General features: G+C 39.8%; 1 protein-coding gene, 1 long non-coding RNA gene and 1 pseudogene across 2 annotated transcripts; 1 reads left to right on the top strand and 2 right to left on the bottom strand.

Moving 5' to 3' along the window:
* Positions 1 to 3,561: 3,561 nt before the first annotated feature.
* On the bottom strand, positions 3,562 to 6,134 carry LOC136692914 (carbohydrate sulfotransferase 3-like). Its single transcript, XM_066666641.1, has 2 exons — positions 6,055 to 6,134; positions 3,562 to 4,798 (listed from the first exon to the last, which is right to left on the bottom strand). The coding sequence occupies exons 1-2, from the start codon at positions 6,132 to 6,134 to the stop codon at positions 3,562 to 3,564; spliced, it is 1,317 nt and encodes a 438-aa protein (XP_066522738.1).
* Positions 6,135 to 12,118: 5,984 nt separating this feature from the next.
* On the bottom strand, positions 12,119 to 14,555 carry LOC136692909 (carbohydrate sulfotransferase 3-like; annotated as a pseudogene).
* Positions 14,556 to 18,484: 3,929 nt separating this feature from the next.
* LOC136690770 (uncharacterized) lies at positions 18,485 to 20,314 on the top strand. Its single transcript, XR_010801781.1, has 3 exons — positions 18,485 to 18,668; positions 19,252 to 19,295; positions 19,939 to 20,314. It is a non-coding gene; the product is annotated as an uncharacterized lncRNA (long non-coding RNA).
* The last annotated feature ends 7,016 nt before the right edge of the window (positions 20,315 to 27,330 follow it).

Raw genomic sequence — 27,330 nt, 5'->3', positions numbered from 1 at the left:
GGTGGAAGATATAAATAATTGAATGTTTATAATAGAACTATACAAGTCTGTTCTTAAATTCTAAATAACTTTCTTTTATCACAAAACTAAATATAAATATGTGGGTGGGGTTGGTTGGTTGGTATCTAAAGGCAGGGGTTATCTGTTGAAACATCTGCTAGTGTGTATGTGCTGGATTGGGGGGAGGTAGGGTGTAAAGAAGGGGAGGGCTGGGGCTATTTTTGTATAATTATATATATATATATATATATATATATATATATATATATATATATATATAATCTTTGCCGCTTAATCCATTTCACGGACAAGGTCATTCATAGTTAACTTAAAATATAATATATATTTCATAAATCATAATAATTTAATAAATAATTTAATATAGATTTCTATATAAACAACCTGTTCCTTTATCAAGTATAAAACTGCTGGTTAATAAAATGTAAAGATGCTTGTTTTTAGTAACATTAAAAACATCACAGATGAAATGTAAACTCTTGTCATAATCACACGTTTTATTCTGTAAACGAGTGGTTTGAATATCATTTCAGTGTAGTTTTCAGTTTTGTCGTTTGTTTTGACAATAACATGATCATACACTGTCCTGACCTGCCTTATGTTCATATGTTTATATCACTACAGCAAGTTAAAACAGTTTTTAACTATAGCAATAATAATAATAATAATAAGACATTACTGAAATGACATTCAGGCGACTTGTTTACATGAGGAAACTGTAATCATGACAGGAACTTGCCATAGTACATTTTTGAATGTGGTGTTTTTTGCTTTACTAAATACAAGTACAATCATATTTTATTAAAGAGAAGAAATATAGACCTGATAATGAAACAGGGTTTCACAGGGAAACAGTCATTTATTTAGAAATACTTACATTTCCCTATGAACAAGTGATGGATAAAACAGTGCTGTATGTAACTGAGGTCCAGTCACAGACTTGTATAATACATTGAGCAAATCAGACACATCCTGATGAATAATTATTTACTGTTTAAAAATATGTACCACTATATTCTATGCACTAACATACGTAAAACGTTTAATGTTCTGACATTTTAAGAATGTTAACACAACTTTTACAGTGGTTTAAAAGCATGTTAACCTTTACATAAAGAACATTTTGGCAACATTCAAAAATCTTTCAGCTGTTTTAATAATGCAAGGACAATGTCCTGCCAGTGTTCTCACTAAAACATTTTTAGAATATTTTTAGGGAATGTTATATTTACTTAGAATATCATTTAGGAAAGAAAACAACAAATTCCAGCTGAAAATGTAAAAATGTTAGAATGTGCTTTATCATTAAAACATTTAAAAAATATTTTTAGAGAAATATATCCTACCTGTAAGAAGAACATTCTGAGAACAGCAACAGCAAAAAACATGTTTGTTATAAAAATTAATAGAAAATAACAGTCAATGTTCTCAGAACAGAAATGTCCACTCTGCCGTCAGGCCGCATGCTGTATTTGATGTGGAATAAGGTGGAGCTTCACATTGGGAGGAGTCCTTCTGGTCAGAGGAAGGTAATCATGTTGGTGACCAGGGCTGCAGTTTTATTGTACCATGTGTCAGTGGGCCACATAGGGAGAGACATTTTTAGTTTTGCTAACATTTATTTTATTAATTATTTAAATACATTGTTGTGATAAGTATATAATGATTTTTAAGAATCTTTGTATAACACATAAATGTAATTCAAAATTAAAACATACTCTTCTCTTTTGTCATTTTATGGTCACTGTTACCTGCATGTGTATATATATATTTTAAATGTTTATACATCTATCTATAGGATATAGAAATGTAATATTAATATACTACTTTCATGAATACTGACATCACATTTACCAACTTTAAATTGTCTAAACCAAAACTCAATTTTGCGGCACGGTGGCGCAGCAGGTAGTGTTGCAGTCACACAGCTCCAGGGACCTCTGTGAGGAGTTGGTGTGTTCTCCCTGTGTCCGCGTAGGTTTCCTCCAGGTGCTCCGGTTTCCTCCGGGTGCTCCGGTTTCCTCGCACAGTCCAAAAACACATGTTGGTAGGTGGATTGGCAACTCAAAAAGTGTCCGTAGGTGTGAGTGAATGTGTGTGTGTTGCCCTGTGAAGGACTGGCGCCCCCTCTAGGGTGCATTCCTGCCTTGTGCCCAATGATTCCAGGTAGGCTCTGGACCCACCGCGACTCTGAACTGGATAAGGGTTACAGATAATGAATGAATGAAAACTCAGTTTTGGATAAAATTGTTTCTAATTATATAATTGTCAGATATATCCAATATAATTGTGCGTGTGCACACATACACATATATATGTTTACATTTTGTTTACATTCAGAAGCTATGCATCTTTTAAAGGTGTAGTGGTATGTCTGAGAAAAAACAGGTTTGCACTAGGAAGAGCATTACCTGTTCATGGCATGGTATATGAAAATCTCCTCCCAATGTGAGCTAACCATTTTGAGTAGTGATTTTGCACACGAGCCAATCCAGTCCCAGCCCTTTTTTTTTAGATCTCTGCCTTATCTCTCTAACAGCAACAGTTAATCTCAAGGCTAGGCCTGAGTTGATTTCAATCTTCCTGTATTGACTCAGGACTCAGCTTGAGACTTGCTTGCATCACCATAGGATTCATCTTGAGAACTGTCTGTGTTGATCTAATGCTTGACGTAGGACACGAGGCTTGTCTGCATTGATCCAGGGGTTGGCTTACATTTTGTTTCTTTTAAAAATGAAAAGTACATCTGTAATACTGACACCAAGCATTTGAAATGTGAACTATAATACACTATAGTAACACTATCTGCCTTCTTCTCAGAGACTGCTAACAAGCAAGAGATGAGTTTGAAAACTTTGGACTGCAATAGCCGAAAAGAATGTGCCATGTCAACATATTTACACAGAAAAGTGCTCATCATGTAAAAAAGTGAACAAGCGGCTGTCATTTTCCCTGTATTTACAAGACTTTATTGTCCAAATCCACATTAAATACTTTGACTAGACAAGGCTGGTGTTGATTATCGATTTTGTCCAAATGTCATAGGAGGCAGTTCTTTGTTCCTTATGCACAGTTTTCATATTCATACATTTCATTTCGCTTGAATGGGTCACCTGTATTTTTAAAATAACCTGAGAAATGTTCATGTCCTATTTGGGCAGTTGATTAGGAGAGTCCCTGATCCAGTGAATTATTACGTTGTACTTATATAGCGCCTTTCTAGAAACCCAAGGATGCTTTACAATCAACACCATTCAATCCACACACACGCTGGTGAGAGATGCAGCCAAACACCAGCACAGTTAATGAAGAAGCCAATTCACCTAACCCATTGTCCCATGGTCCAAAAAACATGGGACCCCAGAAGAAATCCACACAGACATGGTGAGAGCATGGAAACTCCACCTACCCAAGAACCCAAGATCCCAGTGCTGAGAGGTGAACATGCCCACCACCAAACCACTCTGCAGCCCAATTAAAGCATAAGTAAAGGCCAGTCTATTTTTTTTAATTTTGGAATAAAAAATATGAAACCTAATCTGATTATAGAAAAGTCCTTTCTTCAGTCAAACTGACGGACAGGTTTCTCAGCGTTGCTTCGTTTTCTACAAACTTGTAGCCAAACAGAGTCATGGCAGGACTGCACACCTTCTGCACCACCTGGGCTAATTTAAAGGACATAGTAACCCTCCACTTATCCATTTGTTGGGAGGAGTTCTTCTTGGTGGAGTAGATACTGTCAAATTCACTGGTTGAATGAGTGTTGTTTAGGATCCAGTCCTTTACCCGAGAATGGAAGGGGATCCCAGTGAACTGATAAATCTCGGCAGCTTTCCGCATGGGAAACCGAGCAACGTCCTCATAGCGCACTAGCATGTAGCGTCCGTAAAGCCAGGCGGGGCATTCAAGGCCTGTTTCTGCAGACATGCGGATGTTGTCACAGTGTTCTTTGAGCTTCCTAATTTCATAGTTGTTGTCATCATCAGGAATTGTGCTGGTCTTTGCCCATATTCTCCAGTTCTTGTATTCGCTTGGAAAAGCCACCATCCTGGAAGCTAGCATTGCCCGTGGGTCCCGGACTAGCTGGATGAACCTCATGTCCAGGCGAGGATCTTCCACTAGGGGGCGAAGTGTCTCTAATTTCTGAACACGGACAGACTTGATGGCCGTGTACTGCGTCTGAAGGCAGTACTGTGAGGTCAGAGTAAGGTTTAGTGGAGCACATCGGCGGTTTCGACAGTGGAAGTTCTCTACCACTTCCTTGACATACGGTGTGCAGACGGGATTTTCACAAAGAGATCGACTGCATTCCCGACAGAAAAGGAAAGCTGCAACATGGTCTTGTGGCTGGGGCTTCATGAAGCTTTCTAAGAGTGAAAAATCACACAGAAGAAGTTGCTGGAGGACTTCCCGATAGGCTGTAGATAAAACTGTATAATTTGTACTGACATCTTGCAGGTTTAGCGCTTGTTTGACGTGCCACAGGGGCTCGAACAGGTAGAACACGTTCGCCCCCTGCTGGTTAAAGGACTCTCCCACAAAAGATGAGCCTGTGCGAGTGGTGGCCAAGAGAAGGATGTGTTTTCTCCCACTGGATCTAGAAGCAGGCAGTTCACCTTTGCCAGGTTTGTGCATGCTTTTCGATTTCCAAGTGAAGTTTCGACGAAAAGGTTCAGAAGGGTATGAGACTGTCATGATGGAGCCATTCTGTCTGACGTTCATCCAGTGTCCACCTGCCTCAGGGGGGGTCCGAGGCTTCATTAATAGCTTATCAGAGACCCTTAAAAAGACAGAGAATTGTCAAACTACAGCAAAGTATACTCTGAATTCTTCATTTATATTATAAAATTTCTTAAATCCCAGCATATTCTATGCTATTCTATATTCTATTCTATATTCTTATATAATCTAAGGCTGGACAATAATTATATATATATATAAGAGGTAGATGTTTGATGTTGTGTTGCTTTCAGTTCTTGGCAGTTTTTCTGTGGCTTTTTTATTGTTCATATCGATATACAGTATAGGAATAATCGACTGAAATTAAGAAATATATTGCGATATCATTCATTCATTATCTGTAACCGCTTATCCAATTTAGGGTTGCGGGGGGTCCAGAGCCTACCTGGAATCATTGGGCACAAGGCAGGAATACACCCTGGAGGGGGCGCCAGTCCTTCACAGGGCAACACAGACACATACACATTCACTCACACCTACAGACACTTTTTGAGTCGCCAATCCACCTGCAACGTGTATTTTTGGACTGTGGGAGGAAGAAACCCACGCAGACACAGGGAGAACACACCAACTCCTCACAGACAGTCACCTGGAGCGGGAATCGAACCCACAACCTCCAGGCCCCTGGAGCTGTGTGACTGCGACACTACCTGCTGCACCACCGTGCCACCCTTATTGTGATATCAATTAATATTAACCAATGAACACATAATTCATCTGACACAGATAATGGATATTATGGATGGAGGAAGTCAAATGAACTTTAATTAATAATTGAACTTCTAGACAAACTAATAAGAACTAGGTCAGTGTCAGTGGGATGACCGTTAGGAACACCTTACTTGTATCTTCACTCATTGTCCATTCTCTCAGCTCCACTGACCAATTGTAGTTCTATTACATACAGTAGTCTGCCTATCTTATCCCCTTTAAGAGTGTCTCGCAGAGAGGACAGAGAGTGCACACAGGGTTTAAAACCCCAACAGCACTGCAGATTTTTACTGGAGAGGGGCTAATTTATTCTTGCTCCATTTAAACACTTAGAAAAAGCCTGTGAGAACCTGAGGAGCTATGAAACATAGGTCTGTCCTCATTAACAGACATTAAGCTGTTGCCTGAGTGGTCAGGTCTAATGCAGCATTGGGAGTCTTGTCCAAGGATTCTTATTGCTACAGCATAATATTTCTTTAAATGCATTTGATGCTGTTATCCACTACATTTTACAACCTTTTTATTGGCTTCACATGTTCATTGGTAGACAGCATGAACATAAATACTTAAATGGATAGGACTTACTTGGAGATGAAATTGTTCTCCCTCTCAATGATGAACACAGACACGAGGACCACAAAGCAGATGATGATCTTAGTCTTCATTCTCCACTACTATGTCTCCAGCTTGAAAACGAGCTGTACTTCTATACAGCCTCCAGCCTCCCTCAGCTCTCTCTTACACACACACACACACACACACACAATTCTGAAACACACACAGACAGATCTTTTAAATACACTTTCTGAAAAATTCTTCTTTTTTTCTCACATGATTTTTACCCTGAAACAAGAATTAAAAATGTATGTTTTGCTTTAAATAAATACAGTGTAAGAATTGGGTTTTTTGTCTCCTCAGCACCTCCTACCTGCTGATGAGTGTAATTCCTATTTACAGTACTCTCCTCATACACCCATCACCCTCTCTCTCTCTCTCTCTCTCTCTCTGTCTCTCTCTCTCTCTCTTTCTCTCTCTCCATGATAAAACCCATGTATCACACTCACAATACACACTGGACCGTGTTATTACAACCTTTGGTGGAACACTAGCCGTTATAACCACAGCAACCCACAGTAAAACGTTTATTACCAGAATCTATGCCCAATGCTAAAAACTGAGCTAATCTGGTTAAGGTTAGCAGCTGCAAACCCTGGCTCACGGCTCAGTGACTCTCACAAACTGATTATAACACGTTCATCAACAAAACAATCAATAACTAGCTCCACAACATATGAAAACAGGGCAACAAACACCTACTGCTCCAACTTGTGTCCTCAGGTCTACTTCAGCTCACTCTACTGTGTAAATTCAGTCCATTATTAACTCTTGTATAGCCTCTCTCTTTCTCTCTCTCTCTCTCTCTCTCTCTCTCTCTCCCTATCGTGAGATTTGTGCCTTGAAGCGTTTTCAGAAGTTGCTTAGTGCAGTAACCAGCCGAGGACCTGGCGTAGCCACCACAGAGGCTTTATTCTCCCAGTTACAGCTCAGTTGAACATCACAATCATTTAGAAGCTGTAATTTTAAAATAGAAATACTATATAGTGTTCCTTTGAAGGGCTGGTAAGAACCCCCCCCCCCCTCCCAGACACACCCACAGTAGAAATGTGTGGCTGGTTCAATCATCTGGAAAAGCTGTAAAAAGGCAGGGGGAGGAAAAGAACAGGACTTTATCTTCCCTCAACAGTTCACTGCTTAACTACCCTGGAGCAACACTGCTGTGTCTGATCCACTCACACCAGCACAACACACACTAACACACCACCACCACATCAGTGTCACATCACTGCAGCACTGAGAATGATCCACCACCACATCACACCTGCTCTGTGTGGGTCCTGACCATTTAAAGAGCAGGGTGAATGCAGAGTGACAGCAGGAATTTTACTTTAATGTCTGTGTTGTGTGTATTTTTTCTGATTCTCCTGCACACTCCAACACACAGCTGCTTTCTTCCTATCATAAAGCAGACGGAGAGGGGAGGGGTTGGTGCTGAAGGTGTGGCCAAAGGAGGAGAATTTTTATAATGAAACCATGGTGTTACAGCCCCCCCCCACTGGACCCCAGGTTTTAGACTCATGCCCCCTACTGGAACTTAAGGGGAGTTGGAGCTGGAGCGAGAGATTTATTCAGGTCTGTGCCTTCCTCCTGTTCTCCACATTAGAGAAGAGGAAGGTGGAAGATTTGATTAATTAAAATGTCCAGTATCTCAAAGTCTAATTTGTTTTTAATGTAGAAGGTGCTGTGCATAGAAAACCATGCAAATCATACTTTCTCTGTGGTGGTCTTTGGTCCGCACCATTGAAGAACAGGGTGAAAATGGGGCTAACAGAGTATGCAGAGCAACAGATGGACTAGTTTATAGTTGTGTAATTACAGTGTTGGTTCACTGTCCATTTTCTATGCTCCAAGGAATATTAGTGCAGCACATTTGTTAGAGATATCACAGGATAAACATCATCTTTTCTGATTTTGCCAATAATTAAAGAACCAGTTCTGCTGTTTACTGACTGTGACATTCCTTCAGGGTAAATATTGTTTTAAAACATGAATAGTGTATTTAAGACCATTATCTTCTGAGCTGTTGTTATCATTTATTACTATTCAAACAGCACATGGGATGCATTCCAAGACTCACCTCTGCTTTGCATTTCTGAAAAGAGTGAGAATGAGCTCAAAGCTGTAGAGACTGTAACGGTCTTATTTGAGCTGATGACAGAAGGTCTACAGAATACAGCAAAGATTATTTAGAACTTGAGATGATTAAAAATGTGAATTAAACACAGGGTCAAAGCCAAATAATGACCTTAATTTATTTCTTTTTCCATCCAAATACACTTTAACTTAGTCATGTTTGAAGAGCAGGTTATAAATTTAATGTACATTGAAAAAAGAAAGAAAAAATTAGTCATAGGTAGAAACAGCAGTGATTTCTGTTCCCACATCTTTCAAAATGGCTTTGGGCAAAACGGCTCACCCTCTGCTGTTTCCCATGGCTCTGTGGCAGGATGCAGAGCCACAGGAGAGTTAAACAAAGAGTCTGCTTTCCCCAAGAGGTTATTTTTTCTACTTAATTTGAATAAAATTGTCAAATGAAGAGACTCTTACCTGTGCTGTTCTCTTAGAGCTCTGTGGGAGTTGATCTGTTCTGAGACATTTGAAGTGAAATGGTGCACCTCTCCTGCTTTCTATGCTTCTGTTTTCTAAGGTGGGAGAAAACTTGTTGAATATGTTTCTGATGATCATGCAGACGTCACATAAGCCATGCCTCTGTCACAGCCCTGTGTTTCACCTGAAATTAGTCCATGCACAAAGGACTGAGGGCTGAATTAGCTCAGAGCAGTCATTATTAATCAATAAAGTAGTAACACTTTAGTAGCAAAATTATAAAAAGTATATATTGATTTATCACATGCTCTCTGCCAATAGTTAGTTGCATCTACAATTACTTATTAATTTCTAACAGGTTAAAAATGCTGATATGATACCACCCTTTAATTACTTTTAAATACAATTCACATTTTCCATAATGAATTAGCAGCTGTCAAAGTGAGAGTGTAGTATTTCTACATAGTTTATTGTAGTTTACTTTTTAACATTCATAGGAAATAATTAATTAATATTTATAGGGAATAATTCTGAATTTACAAATCTCCCTGATTCTTTAAATGCTCTTGAAGTGTTGTTATCAGATCTGTTATTACCCAGAGTGCCCTGTCTGACCTGTTTTAGAGACAAGTGTATCATAATCTCCACTGCTACACATCTTTCAATGGTCCTTTATAATGATAACTATTTCACTGTCATCGATAGAAAGAAATACTGTGTGTTCATTTCATTGATTTCTCAAAAGACTGTGATATCGTTGATCATTTCAGTAAAAACACTAAAGATAGTGTCACATCATCTTTTAAAGCTTACTTTTTAGTTCAATTTTAATATGGTTATGATATCATTGTTTTACATTTTATTTGTCTCATTTTGAGTTTAGTTGATTTTAATATGATTTTTGTATATCTTATTTCTTTTTTATTCATTATACTTTGGAGGCGTGGTGGAGCAGCAGGTAGTGTCTCTGTCACAGCTCCAAGGTCCTGGAGGTTGTAGGTTCGAGTCCTGCTCCGGGTGACTGTCTCTGAGGAGTGTGGTGTGTTCTCCCTGTGTCTGCGTGGGTTTCCTCCAGGTGACTGTCTGTGAGGAGTGTGGTATGTTCTCCCTGTGTCTGTGTGGGTTTTCTCCGGGTGACTGTCTGTGATGAGTGTGGTGTGTTCTCTCTGTGTCTGTGTGGGTTTCCTCTGGGTGACTGTCTGTGAGGAGTGTGGTGTGTTCTCCCTGTGTCTGTGTGGGTTTCCTCCAGGTGACTGTCTGTGAGGAGTGTGGTGTGTTCTCCCTGTGTCTGCATAGGTTTCCTCCAGGTGCTCCGGTTTCCTCCCATGCTCCAAAAACACACGTTGGTAGGTGGATTGGAGACCCAAAAGTGTTCAGGACCATCATCAAATCAGAAACCACCAGCAGCTGAAGTAGAGGAATAATGTGTTTTTGATGTAAACAAATGCCTGAAAAACAGAGCGTACTTGGGGATGGAGCGAGTAGGTTTTTAGTTCCTTTTTGTTTTTGGTTATTTTCTTTTTGTTCCAGAAATCTATTAAAATTATTTGGGTCAAAGATTAATATGAAGAAGTGACAATTATTATTAAGTGCAGATTAAATAGAGTAGAGCAGTGGTTCTCAAATTGTGGACTGTGGTACGTCTACCACTGGTGGTGTGTGAAACTTCCTGAAGTTGGTTTGTCAGATGACCTCAAAAAATTTGCTGTAAAAAAGATTTGCTGAATTATTGAACATTTGATATAACTGTAATTGTTTAACAATAATTAATTTGTGCGGCATGGTGGCGCAGCAGGTAGTGTCGCAGTCACACCGCTCCAGGGGCCTGGAGGTTGTGGGTTCGATTCTCGCTCCGGGTGAGTGTGGTGTGTTCTCCCTGTGTCCGCATAGGTTTCCTCTGGGTGCTCCAGTTTCCTCCCACAGTCCAAAAACACATGTTGGTAGGTGGATTGGCAACTCAAGAAGTGTCCGTAGGTGTGTGTGTGTGTGTTGCCCTTGAAGGACTGGCGCCCCCTCCAGGGTGTATTCCTGCCTTGCGCCCAATGATTCCAGGTAGGCTCTGGACCCACCGTGACCCTGAACTGGATAAGGGTTACAGATAATACATGAATGAATGAAAACTCAGTTTTGGATACAATTGTTTCTAATTATATAATTGTCAGATGTATCCAATATAATTGTGCGTGCGCATGCACACACACACACGCACACACACACACACACACATATATATATATATATATACACATTACATTTTGTTTACATTCAGAAGCTATGCATCTTTTAAAGGTGTAGTGGTATGTCTGAGGAAACAGGATTTCACTAGGAAGAGCATTACCTGTTCATGGCATGGTATATGAGTGAAATCTCCCCCCAATGTGAGCTAACCATTTTGAGTAGTGATTTTGCACACGAGCCAATCCAGCCCCAGCCCCTTTTTTTTAGATCTCTGCCTTATCTCTCTAACAGCAACAGTTTATCTCAAGGCTAGACCTGAGTTGATTTCAATCTTCCTGTATTGACTCAGGACTCAGCTTGAGACTCGCTTGCATCACCATAGGATTCATCTTGAGAACTGTCTGTGTTGATCTGATGCTTGACGTAGGACACGAGGCGTGTCTGCATTGATCCAGGGGTTGGCTTACATTTTGTTTCTTTTAAAAATGAAAAGTACATCTGTAATACTGACACCAAGCATTTGAAATGGGAACTATAATACACTATAGTAACACTATCTGCCTCCTTCTCAGAGGCTGCTAACAAGCAAGAGATTAGTTTAAAAACTTTGGACTGCAATAGCCGAAAAGAATGTGCCATGTCAACATATTTACACAGAAAAGTGCTCATCATGTAAAAAAGTGAACAAGCGGCTGTCATTTTCCCTGTATTTACAAGACTTTATTGTCCAAATCCACATTAAATACTTTGACTAGACAAGGCTGGTGTTACTTATCGATTTTGTCCAAATGTCGTAGGAGGCAGTTCTTTGTTCCTTATGCACAGTTTTCATATTCATACATTTCATTTCGCTTGAATGGGTCACCTGTATTTTTAAAATAACCTGAGAAATGTTTATGTCCTCTTTGGGCAGTTGATTAGGAAAGTCCCTGATCCAGTGAATTATTACGCTATACTTATTTATATAGCGCCTTTCTAGAAACCCAAGGATGCTTTACAATCAACACCATTCAATCCACACACACGCTGGTGAGAAATGCAGCCAAACACCAGCACAGTTAATGAAGAAGCCAATTCACCTAACCCATTGTCCCATGGTCCAAAAAACATGGAGACCCCAGAAGAAATCCACACAGACATGGTGAGAGCGTGGAAACTCCACCTAGATGGGACTTGAACCCAAGATCCCAGTGCTGAGAGGTGAACATGCTCACCACCAAACCACTCTGCAGCCCAATTAAAGCATAAGTAAAGGCCAGCCTATTTTTTTTAAATTTTGGAATAAAAAATATGAAACCTAATCTGATTATAGAAAAGTCCTTTCTTCAGTCAAACTGACGGACAGGTTCCTCAGCGTTGCTTCGTTTTCTACAAACTTGTAGCCAAACAGAGTCATGGCAGGACTGCACACCTTCTGCACCACCTGGGCTAATTTAAAGGACATAGTAACCCTCCATTTATCCATTTGTTGGGAGGAGTTCTTCTTGGTGGAGTAGATTCTGTTAAATTTACTGGATGAATGAGTGTTGTTTAGGATCCAGTCCTTTACCCGAGAATGGAAGGGGATCCCAGTGAACTGATAAATCTCGGCAGCTTTCCGCATGGGAAACCGAGCAACGTCCTCATAGCGCACTAGCATGTAGCGTCCGTAAAGCCAGGCGGGGCATTCAAGGCCTGTTTCTGCAGACATGCGGATGTTGTCACAGTGTTCTTTGAGCTTCCTAATTTCATAGTTGTTGTCATCATCAGGAATTGTGCTGGTCTTTGCCCATATTCTCCAGTTCTTGTATTCGCTAGCTGGACTAGCTGGATGAACCTCATGTCCAGGCGAGGATCTTCCACTAGGGGGCGCAGTGTCTCTAATTTCTGAACACGGACAGACTTGATGGCCGTGTACTGCGTCTGAAGGCAGTACTGTGAGGTCAGAGTAAGGTTTAGTGGAGCACAGCGGCGGTTTCGACAGTGGAAGTGCTCTACAACTTTCTTGACATACGGTGTGCAGACGGGATTTTCACAAAGAGATCGACTGAATTCCCGACAGTAAAGGAAAGCTGCAACATGGTCTTGTGACTTGGGCTTCATGAAGCTTTCTAAGAGTGAAAAATCACACAGAAGAAGTTGCTGGAGGACTTCCCGATAGGCTGTAGATAAAACTGTATAATTTGTACTGACACCTGCCAGGTTTAGTGCTTGTTCGACGTGCCACAGGGGCTCGAACAGGTAGAACACGTTCGCCCCCTGCTGGTTAAACAGCTCTCCCACAAAAGATGAGCCTGTGCGAGTGGCGGCCAAGAGAAGGATGTGTTTTCTCCCATTGGATCTAGAAGCAGGCAGTTCACCTTTGCCAGGTTTGTGCATTGTTTTCGATTTCCAAGTGAAGTATCGACGTAGAGGTTCAGAAGGGTATGAGACTGTCATGATGGAGCCATTCTGTCTGACGTTCATCCAGTGTCCACCTGCCTCAGGGGGGGTCCGAGGCTTCATTAATAGCTTATCAGAGACCCTTAAAAAGACAGAGAATTGTCAAACTACAGCAAAGTATACTCTGAATTCTTCATTTATATTATAAAATTTCTTAAATCCCAGCATATTCTATGCTATTCTATATTCTATTCTATATTCTTATATAATCTAAGGCTGGACAATAATTATATATATATATATATGCCAAGAGGTAGTTGTTTGATGTTGTGCTGCTTTCAGTTCTTGGCAGTTTTTCCGTGGCTTTTTTATTGTTCATATCAATATACAGTATAGGAATAATCGACTGAAATTAAGAAATATATTGCAATATCAATTTTGGCTGTATCATCCAGCTCTAATATTAACCAGTGAACAGACAATTCATCTGACACAGATAATGGATATTATACAGCCTCACATCTCCACAAACAGGAGACCTCAAAGAGAAAATAAATCAGAGTATCTTGGACCTAAGAGCATGATATTGATGATGATGATGTGGATTTCCTTTAAAGAAACCATATAATTTCTCGAATGAACAATTCTAAGTTGCTCAATGAACGAAGAACAAGGAAGTCCATAAGCCTTAGGAGGTCAGATGAACTTTAATTAATCATTGAACATCTAGAGAAACTCATAAGAACTAGGTCAGTGTCAGTGGGATGACCGTTAGGAACACCTTACTTGTATCTTCACTCATTGTCCATTCTCTCAGCTCCACTGACCAATTGTAGTTCTATTACATACAGTAGTCCATCCTCTGCCTACCTTATCCCCTTTCACCCTATTTTTCAATGGTCAGGACCCCTACAGAGCAGGTAAGATTTGCGTGGTGCATCATTCTCAGTGCTGTGAGTGTGAGTGGATCAGACACAGCATTGCTGCTAGAGTTTCTAAAGCCCTCACTGGAGAGGGGCTAATTAATTCTTGCTCCATTTAAACACTTAGAAAAAGCCTGTGAGAACCTGAGGAGCTATGAAACATAGGTCTGTCCTCATTAACAGACATTAAGCTGTTGCCTGAGTGGTCAGGTCTAATGCAGCATTGGGAGTCTTGTCCAAGGATTCTTATTGCTACAGCATAATATTTCTTTAAATGCATTTGATGCTGTTATCCACTACATTTTACAACCTTTTTATTGGCTTCACATGTTCATTGGTAGACAGCATGAACATAAATACTTAAATGGATAGGACTTACTTGGAGATGAATTTGTTCTCCCTCTCAATGATGAACACAGACACGAGGACCACAAAGCAGATGATGATCTTAGTCCTCATTCTTCACTACTATGTCTCCAGCTTGAAAACGAGCTGTACTTCTATACAGCCTCCAGTCTCCCTCAGCTCTCTCTTACACACACAAACACACACACACACACAATTCTGAAACACACACAGACAGATGTTTTAAATACACTTTCTGAAAAATTCTTCTTTTTTTCTCACATAATTTTTACCCTGAAACAAGAATTAAAAATGTATGTTCTGCTTTAAATAAATACAGTGTAAGAATTGGCTTTTTTGTCTCCTCAGCACCCCCTACCTGCTGATGAGTGTAATTCCTATTTACAGTACTCTCCTCATACACCCATCACTCTCTCTCTCTCTCCATGATAAAACCCATGTATGACACTCACGATACACACTGGACCCTGTTATTACAACCATAAAGTGTAACTTTGGTGGAACACTAGCCGTTATAACCACAGCAACCCACAGTAAAACGTTTATTACCAGAATCTATGCCCAATGCTAAAAACTGAGCTAATCTGGTTAAGGTTAGCAGCTGCAAACCCTGGCTCACTGCTCAGTGACTCTCACAAACTGATTATAACACGTTCATCAACAAAACTATCAATAACTAGCTCCACAACACATGAAAACAGGGCAACAAACACCTACTGCTCCAACTTGTGTCCTCAGGTCTACTTCAGCTCACTCTACTGTGTAAATTCAGTCCATTATTAACTCTTGTATAGCCTCTCTCTCTCTCTCTCTCCATCGTGAGATTTGTGCCTTAAAGCGTTTTCAGAAGTTGCTTAGTGCAGTAACCAGCCGAGGACCTGGCGTAGCCGCCACAGAGGCTCTATTCTCCCAGTTACAGCTCAGTGGAACATCACAATCATTTAGAAGCTGTAATTTTAAAAAAGAAATACTATATAGTGTTCCTTTGAAGGGCTGGTAAGACCCCCCCCCCCCCCAGTAGAAATGTGTGGCTGGTTCAATCATCTGGAAAAGCTGTAAAAAGGCAGGGCGAGGAAAAGAACAGGACTTTATCTTCCCTCAACAGTTCACTTCTTAACTACCCTGGAGTAACCCTGCTGTGTCTGATCCACTCACACCAGCACAACACACACTAACACACCACCACCACGTCAGTGTCACGTCACTGCAGCGCTGAGAATGATCCACCACCACATCACACCTGCTCTGTGTGGGTCCTGACCATTTAAAGAGCAGGGTGAATGCAGAGTGACAGCAGGAATTTTACTTTAATGTCTGTGTTGTGTGTATTTTTTCAGATTCTCCTGCACACTCCGACACACAGCTGCTTTCTTCCTATCATAAAGCAGATGGAGAGGGGAGGGGTTGGTGCTGAAGGTGTGGCCGAAGGAGGAAAATTTTTACAAAGAAACCATGGTGTTACAGCCCCCCCCCCACTGGACCCCAGGGTTTAGACTCATGCCCTCTACTGGAACTTAAGGGGCGTTGGAGCTGGAGCGAGAGATTTATTCAGGTCTGTGCCTTCCTCCTGTTCTCCACATTAGATAAGAGGAAGGTGGAAGATATTATTAATCTATGATTTAAATCATACTTTCTCTGTGGTGGTCTTTGGTCCGCACCATTGAAGAACAGGGTGAAAATGGGGCTAACAGAGTATGCAGAGCAACAGATGGACTAGTTTATGGTTGTGTAATTACAGTGTTGGTTCACTGTCCATTTTCTATGCTCCAATCTGTTGATTGTGTGAGTGTGTGTGTGTGTGTGTGTGTGTGACACAATGAATGAAGGATGGAATATTAGTGCAGCACATTTGTTAGAGATATCACAGGACTGGATAAACAACATCTTGTCTGATCTTGTCAATAATTAAAGAACCAGTTCTGCTGTTTATTGACTGTGACATTCCTTCAGGGTAAATATTGTTTTTAAACATGAATTGTGTGTTTAAGACCATTATCTTCTGAGCTGTTGTTATCATTTATTACTATTCAAACAGCACAGGGGATGCATTCCAAAACCCACCTCTGCTTTGCATTTCTGAAAAGAGTGAGAATGAGCTCAAAGCTCTAGAGACAGAAGGTCTACAGAATACAGCAAAGATTATTTAGAACTTGAGATGATTAAAAAAGTGAATTAAACACAGGGTCAAAGCCAAATAATGACCTTAATTTATTTATTTTTCAATCCAAATACTCTTTCACTTTGTCATGTTTGAAGTGCAGGTTATAGATTTAAATTATAGTATAGATTTAATGTACATTGAAAAAATTAGTCATAGGTAGAAACAGCAGTGATTTCTGTTCCCGCAGCTTTAAAAATAGCTTTGGGCAACACGGCTCACCCTCTGCTGTTTCCCATGGCTCTGTGGCAGGATGCAGAGCCACAGGAGAGTTCAACAAAGAGTCTGCTTTCCCCAAGAGGTTATTTTTTCTAATTAATTTGAATAAAATTGTGAAATGAAGAGACTCTTACCTGTGCTGTTCTCTTAGAGCTCTGTGGGAGTTGATCTGTTCTGAGACATTTGAAGTGAAATGGTGCACCTCTCCTGCTTTCTATGCTTCTGTTTTCTAAGGTGGGAGAAAAGTTTTATATGTTTCTGATGATCATGCAGACGTCACATAAGCCATGCCTCTGTCACAGCCCTGTGTTTCACCTGAAATTAGTCCATGCACAAAGGACTGAGGGCTGAATTAGCTCAGAGCAGTCACAGTGTGGTGGTTAAAGCACATTTGATGCCTCTTCTACATCTGAACATTCTTTGGGAAAATGACAAGGGCTAATAGAATCAGGACTTTACATTTTATCACCAGACTCTACTTCTATTTAAACACTTCAGGATAATAATGAAACCATGAAAGCACCTTCTGATCTGCGGATTGTGGTTTATAAGTCAAAGTAAAAATCTGTAATTTCCTTCTGTATTAAAGTTCTTCTTTGATGTCTAGGATTCAATTTCATGGCAAATTGTATATTTAAATGTTCTGTTTATAACTAAACAATAACTGTGAGTATAAGGTAATATACAGGTAAAGCACTTGGCTAATAATTACTAATTTTCTAGTTATATTAATCAATAAAGTAGTAACACTTTAGTAGCAAAATTATAAAAAGTATATATTCATTTATTACATACCTTCTGCCAATAGTTAGTTGCATCTACAATTACTAAATTACTAAATAAAAATGCTGATATCAAGTTCTACACAGCGGTTGTCGAGTCCATGACCATCTGGTTTGGTTCCTCCACCTCACAAGAACAGGCCAAACTCCAGCGCATAATCAGAACGGCGGAGAGGATCATTGGATGTGGTCTGCCAACGCATCAGGACAAATACAACAGGAGGGTGATGATGCGTGGCGGCAAAATTACAGCTGACCTCTCTCATCCTCTTTGAAACACTTCCCTCTGGCAGAAGATTCAGGGCCATCAAAGACCATTCCGACCGGACACGCTAACAGCTTTTACCCCAGAGCTGTAGCACTCATCAACCACAGTGGACACTTCACACTTTAAACTAAAACACCACTACTGTGTTAGTTTACTCTTCTGTAATGTAATGCTAGTTGCACGATACAGAGGTTTAAATTCTGCTGTATTAATATCATTCTGAAATATTCTGTATACAGTATAGTTCCATATTCTTACTGATTCATACACACACTTCTCCTTAGTCGCTCCCCACGGCTCTTTATTATTATTCTTTCTTTATTTATTGTACTTTCTTGCCTTAGTTCATTACTTATTAATAGTTTGTGTGCTTGTCTGCTCTATTATTATGTTACATACACCACACACGCCTTTTTTTTAACTAACTTGGTGATTAAACTGATTCTGATTCTGTTTCATATTTCCACAAATGCTGTAAAGCTGATGAACTGGACGAGCAGTTACAGAGAATCAATGGTGGACTTTCACAGCAACTCTAAAATGGAGTGGAAAGGAATGAGTGTCTTCCCCTTGAGCTACACAGAGTGCTCCCGTGACTCCCAGGAGTGTGTAAGGGGAAGTACACCATGGTGATTTCAGTTTCTAATTCATTCTCTTGGAGTTTTTATTTTTTATTTTTAAATGAATCCCAAAGCAGAGGAAACTGAAACAGTGAGTGTCTATCAACGGAGATCACTTTGTGGAGAGTGACACAGTACAGACAGGAGCTCAGGACACAGGTAAGAACCAATGCAGCAATCTCTAATTTATGGTTCAAGCTGCTTCGATTTCCAATGAACAGTAAATCTCATGTTTTCTTAGTCTTTTTATTGTTTGCTTGGCTTTGGTTTTTGTTGTTCTCTGGATTATTTAATGGTCTAGTTTGTACAATCTTGGTCTCATCTGTGTCCACGTAAGGGCTGGGGCAGTGTAGGAAAAATCTGACTGCTGAATAGTACAATCTCTCTATCTGCTTGTTTAAAATTGGAGCACCAGGCTTCTTTTGCAAAAAGCCACTGCTACACAGCAAATTCACCAGTGTTAAATCACCACTGTTAGTGTTAAATTAACACTGTTTGTGTAATAATGTAACACTCCCAGTGTTACATTAACACTAATAGTGTTGATTTAACACTGGATAATTTGTTGTGTATAACTCTGTAATGTTGGTTCAAATATTGTTGCTATAAGAGAAATATTAAAGTAGTTCCCTGTTTGTTTTTGTTGGCAGATAAAAGACTGCACTTGATTTTTTCTCTCATTCCTATTAGTTTTAATGTTTTAATATGCTATTAAACACTTCAATGTTTTTTCTTTCTTCAGGCCCTGAGTTCATCTATTCTCCAAGATGGGCAACTTTTTTTCAGGTGCGTCTCTCTCTCTCTCTCTCACACACACACACACACACTTCCTAGTTACTCAAGTCTCACTCAGCCATTGTTGGAAGAGCCAAATACATATTTTATTTAATGATTCATAAAGGTTGTTTTCTTTTCTTACAAGTTTCAGGTATTTATGCACATATATCTATATTCCAGCTTTTGATTGGTTGTTTCTAAGTATGAATACATGTGGCAGCTTCTTATTGGTTGTTAGTCACAGAGACTAATGTGAATGTGCTAGGGCAAGCAGAAGGATTGAAGATGATTGTCGTGCACCATAGGAGAAACAGTAGCTTGTGACCATTAGCCAAACATTTGCCACATAAACCATATGACATTTTTATTAGTCTGCAATTTTACTTCAAATAAATATTTTGAAGAACAGACCAAAGGATAAGAGATAAGGACGTTATTTACAGCATGTTCTGCTCTTATTTCTACAAGAGTATTCAATATTGATGGGTTTTACTATTTATTTAAACACTGCATGATTCATGGAGCCAGTAAACGGAGCATTTCAGCAGAAACAACAAAAACCATGGGCTGAATTTGTAATTGTCATCTTTTAAAAACACTGTTGAGCATTGAGTTAAGAAGTTAGACTTAACTTTATTTTAATTCTTTAAAGTTGGAGCCAGGGGGCCGCATTCTACTGCATATGCAACCTTCGACAGAGGGGAGGTTACTCTCATGGTTGAAGCTGGGCTTGGAAGTATATCAGTCTCTGTCGGACCGATTGCGGCCAAGGTTGGATTGTCATTCGACACGGGGTTAACGCTAAGCGACACTCACATAGAAGCAAAGCTGCTGGGCTGTGGAATTTCTATAGGCAGGAAGATTGGATATTCTCTCGTTGGATTTGAGCTGATGTTCTATTTTTGAAGATCTTTTGAAAGTAGAAGTATATTTTAAAGCATTGTTGACAAAACAAATACCCACCCATCATCAGCATTATTTTACTCCTGTTGTGCAATCTGAGAACTTATGCTGAATCATTATTTTATTGTAATTACGTTTCTGAATAAACACTTTGGAAAAATAAATGTGTTTACTGTGGTTTTTGTTTGTGATTTTTCATGTCCTGACTGAGGCATAATCTTCAATGTTTCCTTAACTGTTGCCTGGGCCTCTGATCTGATGATGCCTGGGACATTTCTGAAGCTTTGAGAGCCCAAGGATTTTTTGTACACATCAGATATGGGCGAAGAAATGGTGGTACCATAGAAACAAATCTATAATTTATAGCAAGAAATAGAATCCTAATTTCCTATATTTTACAAAGCAATAATTGTAGGAGTAATGAAATAAACTGGAAAACAGAGTTAGTAAATTGCACTTAGCAAACAGTTATAACTATTTTATTAAATAATACAAATACTTTTCATTATTAATACATTCATTCATTATCTGTAAACTCTTATCCTGTTCAGGGTCATGGTGGGTCTGGAGCCTACTTGGAATCACAAGGCCAAAACACACCCCAGAGGGGGTGCTGGTCCTTCATAGTGTGAAACACATTCACTCACACAATCACACCTGCGGACTCTTTTGAGTCTCTAGAGCGTGAGAGGAAACACACGCAGACACAGGGAGAACACACCACACTCCTCACAGACAGTCACCCGGAGGAAACCCATGCAGACACAGAGAGAACACACCACACTCCTCACAGACAGTCACCCGGAGGAAACCCACGCAGACACAGGGAGAACACACCACACTCCTCACAGACAGTCACCCGGAGGAAACCCATGCAGACACAGAGAGAACACACCACACTCCTCACAGACAGTCACCCGGAGGAAACCCACGCAGACACAGGGAGAACACACCACACTCCTCACAGACAGTCACCCGGAGGAAACCCACACAGACACAGAGAGAACACACCACACTCCTCACAGACAGTCACCCGGAGGAAACCCACGCAGACACAGAGAGAACACACCACACTCCTCACAGACAGTCACCCGGAGCGGGAAACGAACCAACAACCTCCAGGCCCCTGGAGCTGTGTGATTGCGACACTACCTGCTGCGACACCGTGCCACCCCTCAACAATATTAATATCATAATAAATGTTCCAAACCTAGAGATAGGGAGACCATTTTGACATATTTAGCATATGAACAGGCAAAGCAAGAAGAGCCACAACAGCTCTCACTGTGGGACCAGAAGACCTAATCGATATTAAAGGAAGTTTATTACTGAGTAATCAACAACCACCACAGACAGAGGGAACTAGTCTAAACATGAAGGTGACAGAACTCGATTTCCACTGAGTTAGAACTTGAGTGGTATTGACACATAGACTGTATTCAGACACATCTGACATCACATCCTTCAGGAGGAGTTTAGCGGAAGGCGGTATTGTCAAACTACAGGGTGGGCCATTTATATGGATACACCTTAATAAAATGGGAATGGTTTAATTTCACAAGAAAAACAGTAGTGTGCTTGGTTTTAACTGAACTTTATTCTTTCATGAGTTATTTACAAGTTTCTGACCACTTATAAAATGTGTTCAAAGTGCTGCCCATTGTGTTAATAATTATTTATTATTAGGTGTATCCATATAAATGGCCCACCCTCTATATATGCTGTGTTTTTCTACTACTCAATGTTCAGTCCAGCTCCACTGAATCCATGATACACCATTAGATCTTGCTACTGCTTGCTGTAATAAATATTTTCCATTTTTTCATCAATTTTTGAGAGACGTCCCATTTTTCCTACAGTGGTCAATGTGACAGCACAGAAAACAAATGGACAAACCTTTTCTGCTTTCCCTTTTCCTAGCTGTGTGCATCCACAAGAGTAAAGTGAGTTGATAGTTCTTAGCAATGTTATCTCCTGCTAATGCTGACTTCACTGATGTTGGAGAATGTTATTTCAGTACAGCTGTTTTCTTAGTTGTTTGCCTATGTTGCTAATTCCCTAGATCTCCAGTTGTTATTAGATTGTGAACTGTTTTCTGCAGTGTTTAAATGTAACATGTTTATTTCTGCTAATATACTTACTCATGCATATTCTGTATTTTCCTTTGAGTTTCTTCAACCACACACTCATATAAATGTATTTACCATCCCCTCAACTCATTATCTCAGTTCTCAAGCTCTGACACACCTTAGTTGTTGTGGAACAGTAGTGCAGTGAAGTCCTTGAGGTCTGTTGTATGGCTATGCTGTAGTGAAGATAACTTTGTAAAGTCTGTTGTTAACTCTATACCATGCCTCTTGTGTTCTGACTGACCCCTCCAACCCCCCAACCCCTACCCCCCACAGTGAGTGCCAGTCCTCCTAAGCACCTTTTAATGGTCCTTCCCACAGTAACAGTGCTGTACTTGATGTGGCTATAAACCAAAAATGATTCCAGAGGTTATATTGTATATTGTAATGACTAGATCAGCTCACACTTGGCTTTGATCAAAGCTTTTTTGTGATCAATAAAAATAAACCTTATCTTACACAAGAGACAAAGTAAAAATAAAAATCCTCTCCAGAATTACTTTCCAGCTGCCTGGCTTCCCTGATCACCTCAGATGAGGTCAGAACAGATGAAACAGCTTTTGGACCTTAACCTGGCACCTCTATTGTCTTAAATTACAGTTGAGTGGAGTCTCAAAAAAAAAAGTAAAACTGAAAATGAAACAAATGTGTTGTTAACAGTATGCAGTCCAATTTCTGGGAAAAAGATCAAAGTGAAAGTAAATTTTGGGGGATTTTCCAGTTGAGGTTGTGTTTAGGCAAACGACATTGTAATGAAAATGTTCCTCCTTTAGAGACTGAGTAACGTTTTAACATGCGGTGAGTGGCATAATCTTTATACTTTAAAGTCTTCATTTTTTTGTGTCTGTGAGAGGTATTTTATAGAACTGTTTCAAATTGTGAGATGACCCTCCAAATGTGGAATTTGAAACATTTTAAGCTAAATGTTTTTTCATGGCACCGTAAATGTGATCTTTAGGACCATATTTACTCACAGTGTTGTCAAATCATCAACAAATACAAAATCAGAACCTTGAGAGCATTTAGGGATGGTTTCCCAGACAGAGATTAGGCTTAATCCTGGGCTATATTCTCCTTTACTAGACTCAATCCTTATCCAGAAATCCACTGGGTGGAGTCGGATCACATCCAGCTCTGCCCACATCCAACTCCTCCTTCATGGGAGGTTAGGGTTAGGGTTAGGTTGTACTGGGAGGAGTCAGTTTTGTCTAATCTAAGTAAAACACAATGAGGGAGGACCCGGGCCATCTCAGTTTGTAAGAACAGGGACTAATGTGCAAGCCTTCATATGATAGAAAATACATCCCAAATTTTCTAATACAGACCATGCCCGTAGAGGCTGAAACGGGGAGGTGAACTCAGAAATCTTTGGGGAGGAGTTTAGGGCGGCTTATGAATGTGTATGAAGCAGGACACCCCCCCCACCCCCCGGATAAATGAATACGACAGAGGGGTGGAGGTGGGAGCAAGATTGTGTGATGCTGAAGAGATGTGAAGTTAATGAGGTGTACATTGAAGCAAAATCACTACGATGAGGCCTTGGGCAGCTTGGGCCAGTTAGGCCAAACAAGGCATCAGTGAGGCTATGTTTGACAGTACGAGGCCTAAAGCGTAAGCCTTCATGTGGATAGAAAATACATGCCAAATACTGAAAGAACCCAAAGAGAAAGGGTTATACTTGTGGCATTAGTTGTTTTTGTATCTAATATCCAACTGGAGTATGAAAAGTGAAAGGAAACCAATGTTTATCAATAGGCCTTTATTTACTATAACTGATGAGGTCTCATCTTAATTATGATATTTATGGTCATTAACTTCTCAACATAGACGCTAATAAGCTGTTAATAATGGCAAAATTTCTGGTTCTCAAAATTGAACCCTTTGAGACGCTTGCCACACTGACCCCCATTGAATAAATATGAGTCTTAATGACATAAAGGACATAACTGAGAAGATATCTTGTGCTGTAGCACCCTCTTAAGGTCAACCAAGACCAACATTTGCACACTTTATCATAGTGTTATTGTACAGAACTGTTTAAAATTGTAAGATGATCCGCCCAAATACAGATATTAAAGCAATTTAAGCCATTTAGATTAAAAATGCAAACCTGTCCCTGGATTTTCCCCCAGTATGGGAATATGTTGCATCAGCAGAACCTGAACTTAATTATTAAAAAAAAGTTACACTTTTATCACTGTATGGATTCCAGGCTATGGCCAATATCAGAGTTGTAGCTACCATTCCAAACTCATTAAAATCATACAACATTTTATTGTCCAATTATCACACTCCCTGTTGGGGCTTTTTGGCATTATATTGGGCATGTTTTCTTCAGAGTAAGGACATTCAGTACATATACATGCCAAGTTATGTCTCAATAGCGCTTAATTTGTTTGATCAAAAATTGAATAGAGCTCTGATGATGTGGATTTATTGACATGATGCAGAAAGTGTGTCAAAAATCATGCATATTTTTGAAATAATTATTTACCTACAGGCTCTGCCTGTCAAACACCTGCTAAAATCTGATTTGTTGATTACAGACACAGTTTTGACTGTATCACATTGCCCTTAATTTCCCACTTATAGACTTGTCCACAGAAGCAGCATACAAAGGTCAACTCTATTCACCCTGTGGATGTTGATACATTTCTAGCTGTTATACTACCCTCTATAGGAACACTTCTGCCAAAATCGACATGCTCTTTCAAAATTTCATATCCATAAGTACAATATCAAGTTTTAGAAAATCTGAGAAATATATGCAGGAGTTACAGAATTTTAATTATTTACCTTCAGACTTCTGCAAATGCTCTGGCAACAAGCTCAAGAAAACTGGATGAAAATCCAGGAACTAAATAAAATATTAGTGTAGATTTTGCACACATTATGCAAATTTGTATAAAATCTAAGTGGGTAGGATTTAGTGGTTCTGTTCAAATCAAATCATATCAAATTGAATTGTATAGCACTTTTTACAACTGATGTCACACAGCATTCACAGAATTCCAGTAAAGGCTCCAGGCGAGGCTGCCTGCTAAGCCACCCCCAGTCACTAGAGGGAGACAGAGACACTTAATTTGAGGCAATTAGTTCCACTTGGGCTACTCCTATTTAAGTGAATCCAACACACACCTCAGTGCTCGGTCTTGGGTGCTATGCAGGCCTGGCTGGTAATTTGGTAAAGGCTCTTGAGTTTTTTTTTTTTTTCCTCCCCCTGGGTCTTCTGTTTTTCCACCAGAGCATTCCCTCTGGTTTCTCTTGGGATTCAATATTTTCTATTCTTTACCATTTGTGGTATAAATAAATATTTAGTAATAAGATAAGTTGTGTTCTATCTTTAATTTCTTTTGTTTTGTCCCAGCCTTTTGTTTTGGGAAACTCTCTTGCCTTTGTTTTCTTTTGCTCAATTTTGAGCTGATCAGTTTTCCCCTCTTTCCTCTCTTGTGTTTAATTTTTTCCCTGACACTCAACATCCAGAGGGGTTGTTTGTGTGTCTCTGCACTTGAGGCCTATTTCTCTAGTGCTCTGTTGGTGGCTTGCCCTGTTCCAATACACCCCTGGGTGAGCTGCCACATTACGGGTCAATCTACTGGTTATAATACAGGGTGGGCCATTTATATGGATACACCTTAATAAAATGGAAATGGTTGGTGATATTAACTTCCTGTTTGTGGCACATTAGTATATGGGAGGGGGGAAACTTTTCAAGATGGTTGGTGACCATGATGGCCATTTTGGGTCCAACTTTTTGTTTTGTCAGTGGGAAGAGGGTCATGTGACACATCAAACTTATTGAGAATTTCACAAGAAAAACAATGGTGTTGGTTTGAACGTAACTTTATTATTTCATGAGTTATTTACAAGTTTCTGACAACTTATAAAATGTGTTCAAAGTGCTGCCCACTGTTTTGGATTGTCAATACAACCCTCTTCTCCCACTCTTCACACACTGATAGCAGCACTGCAGGAGAAATGCTAGCACAGGCTTCCAGTATCCGTAGGTTCAGGTGCTGCACATCTCGTATCTTCAGAGCATAGGCAATTGCCTTCAGATGACCCCAAAAATAAAAGTCTAAGGGGGTCAGATCGGGAGACCTTGGGGGTCATTCAACTGGCCCACAATGACCAATCCACTTTCCAGGAAACTGTTCATCTAGGAATGCTCGGACCTGACACCCATAATGTGGTGGTGCACCATCTTGCTGGAAAAACTCAGAACGTGCCAGCTTCAGTGCATAAAGAGGAAAACATATCATCATGTAGCAATTTCGCATATCAAGGGGCCTTAAGGTTTCCATTGATGAAGAATGGCTCCACTATCTTTGTACCCCATATACCACACCATACCATCAAGTTGTGCAGCACCTGAAACTACAGAGAATTTTCTTTATAAGAAATAGCTCTTCCCCCAGCTGAGGCCATTTAAATTCTGGGAACTATTAAAAGTTCAGTACTCTGGGATCTGAGTAATCGTGGAGGCTCATAATAGGAAGTAGTATCTTGAAGGTATTCAGGAGCGAGCCCAATGTAGAGCTTTATATGTTAATAACATGATTTTGTAATCGATACAGAATGCAACAGGCAGCCAATGAAGTGATGATAGACCTGGGCTAATATGTGAAAAATACTCTAGATTTAGGTGTAAATTTTCTGTTGATATTTTTTGTTTGACAGGACTCTAGAATTACATGAAATATAAAACACAGATTTGGGGCACTGTGTAAAATGTAAAGAAATGTAAATAACAGAATGCAATGATTTTCAAATCTCATAGACCGATAATTTATTTGCTAATCATTGTTTTGTGTTTTTCTTTAACTTTCATATACAGTTTTTTACACAATACTCAAAATTGTAAGTTTGTCACATGGGAAGACTCAGAATTGCTCCAGGCCTGATTTCAGATCAGCTACAACAAACACTGTTTTCCTTTTTTATTATTTTGCTAAAATTTACTTTTCTGTCTAACAGTGTGATGTGAAACACCCTCATCTCTGTCCATGAAG

This window comes from Hoplias malabaricus, chromosome 3 (assembly GCF_029633855.1).
Source record: "Hoplias malabaricus isolate fHopMal1 chromosome 3, fHopMal1.hap1, whole genome shotgun sequence".
NCBI classification, from domain to species: Eukaryota; Metazoa; Chordata; class Actinopteri; order Characiformes; family Erythrinidae; genus Hoplias; species Hoplias malabaricus.
This window is presented reverse-complemented; position numbering and strand designations above follow the sequence as displayed.

Coding starts and splice junctions, on each gene's coding strand:
- LOC136692914 (XM_066666641.1), bottom strand. CDS start 6,134: ATGAAGACTAAGATCATCATCTGCTTTGTGGTCCTCGTGTCTGTGTTC. Junction 4,799..6,054: donor GAGAACAATTTCATCTCCAA/GTAAGTCCTATC, acceptor TGTCTTTTTAAG/GGTCTCTGATAAGCTATTAA.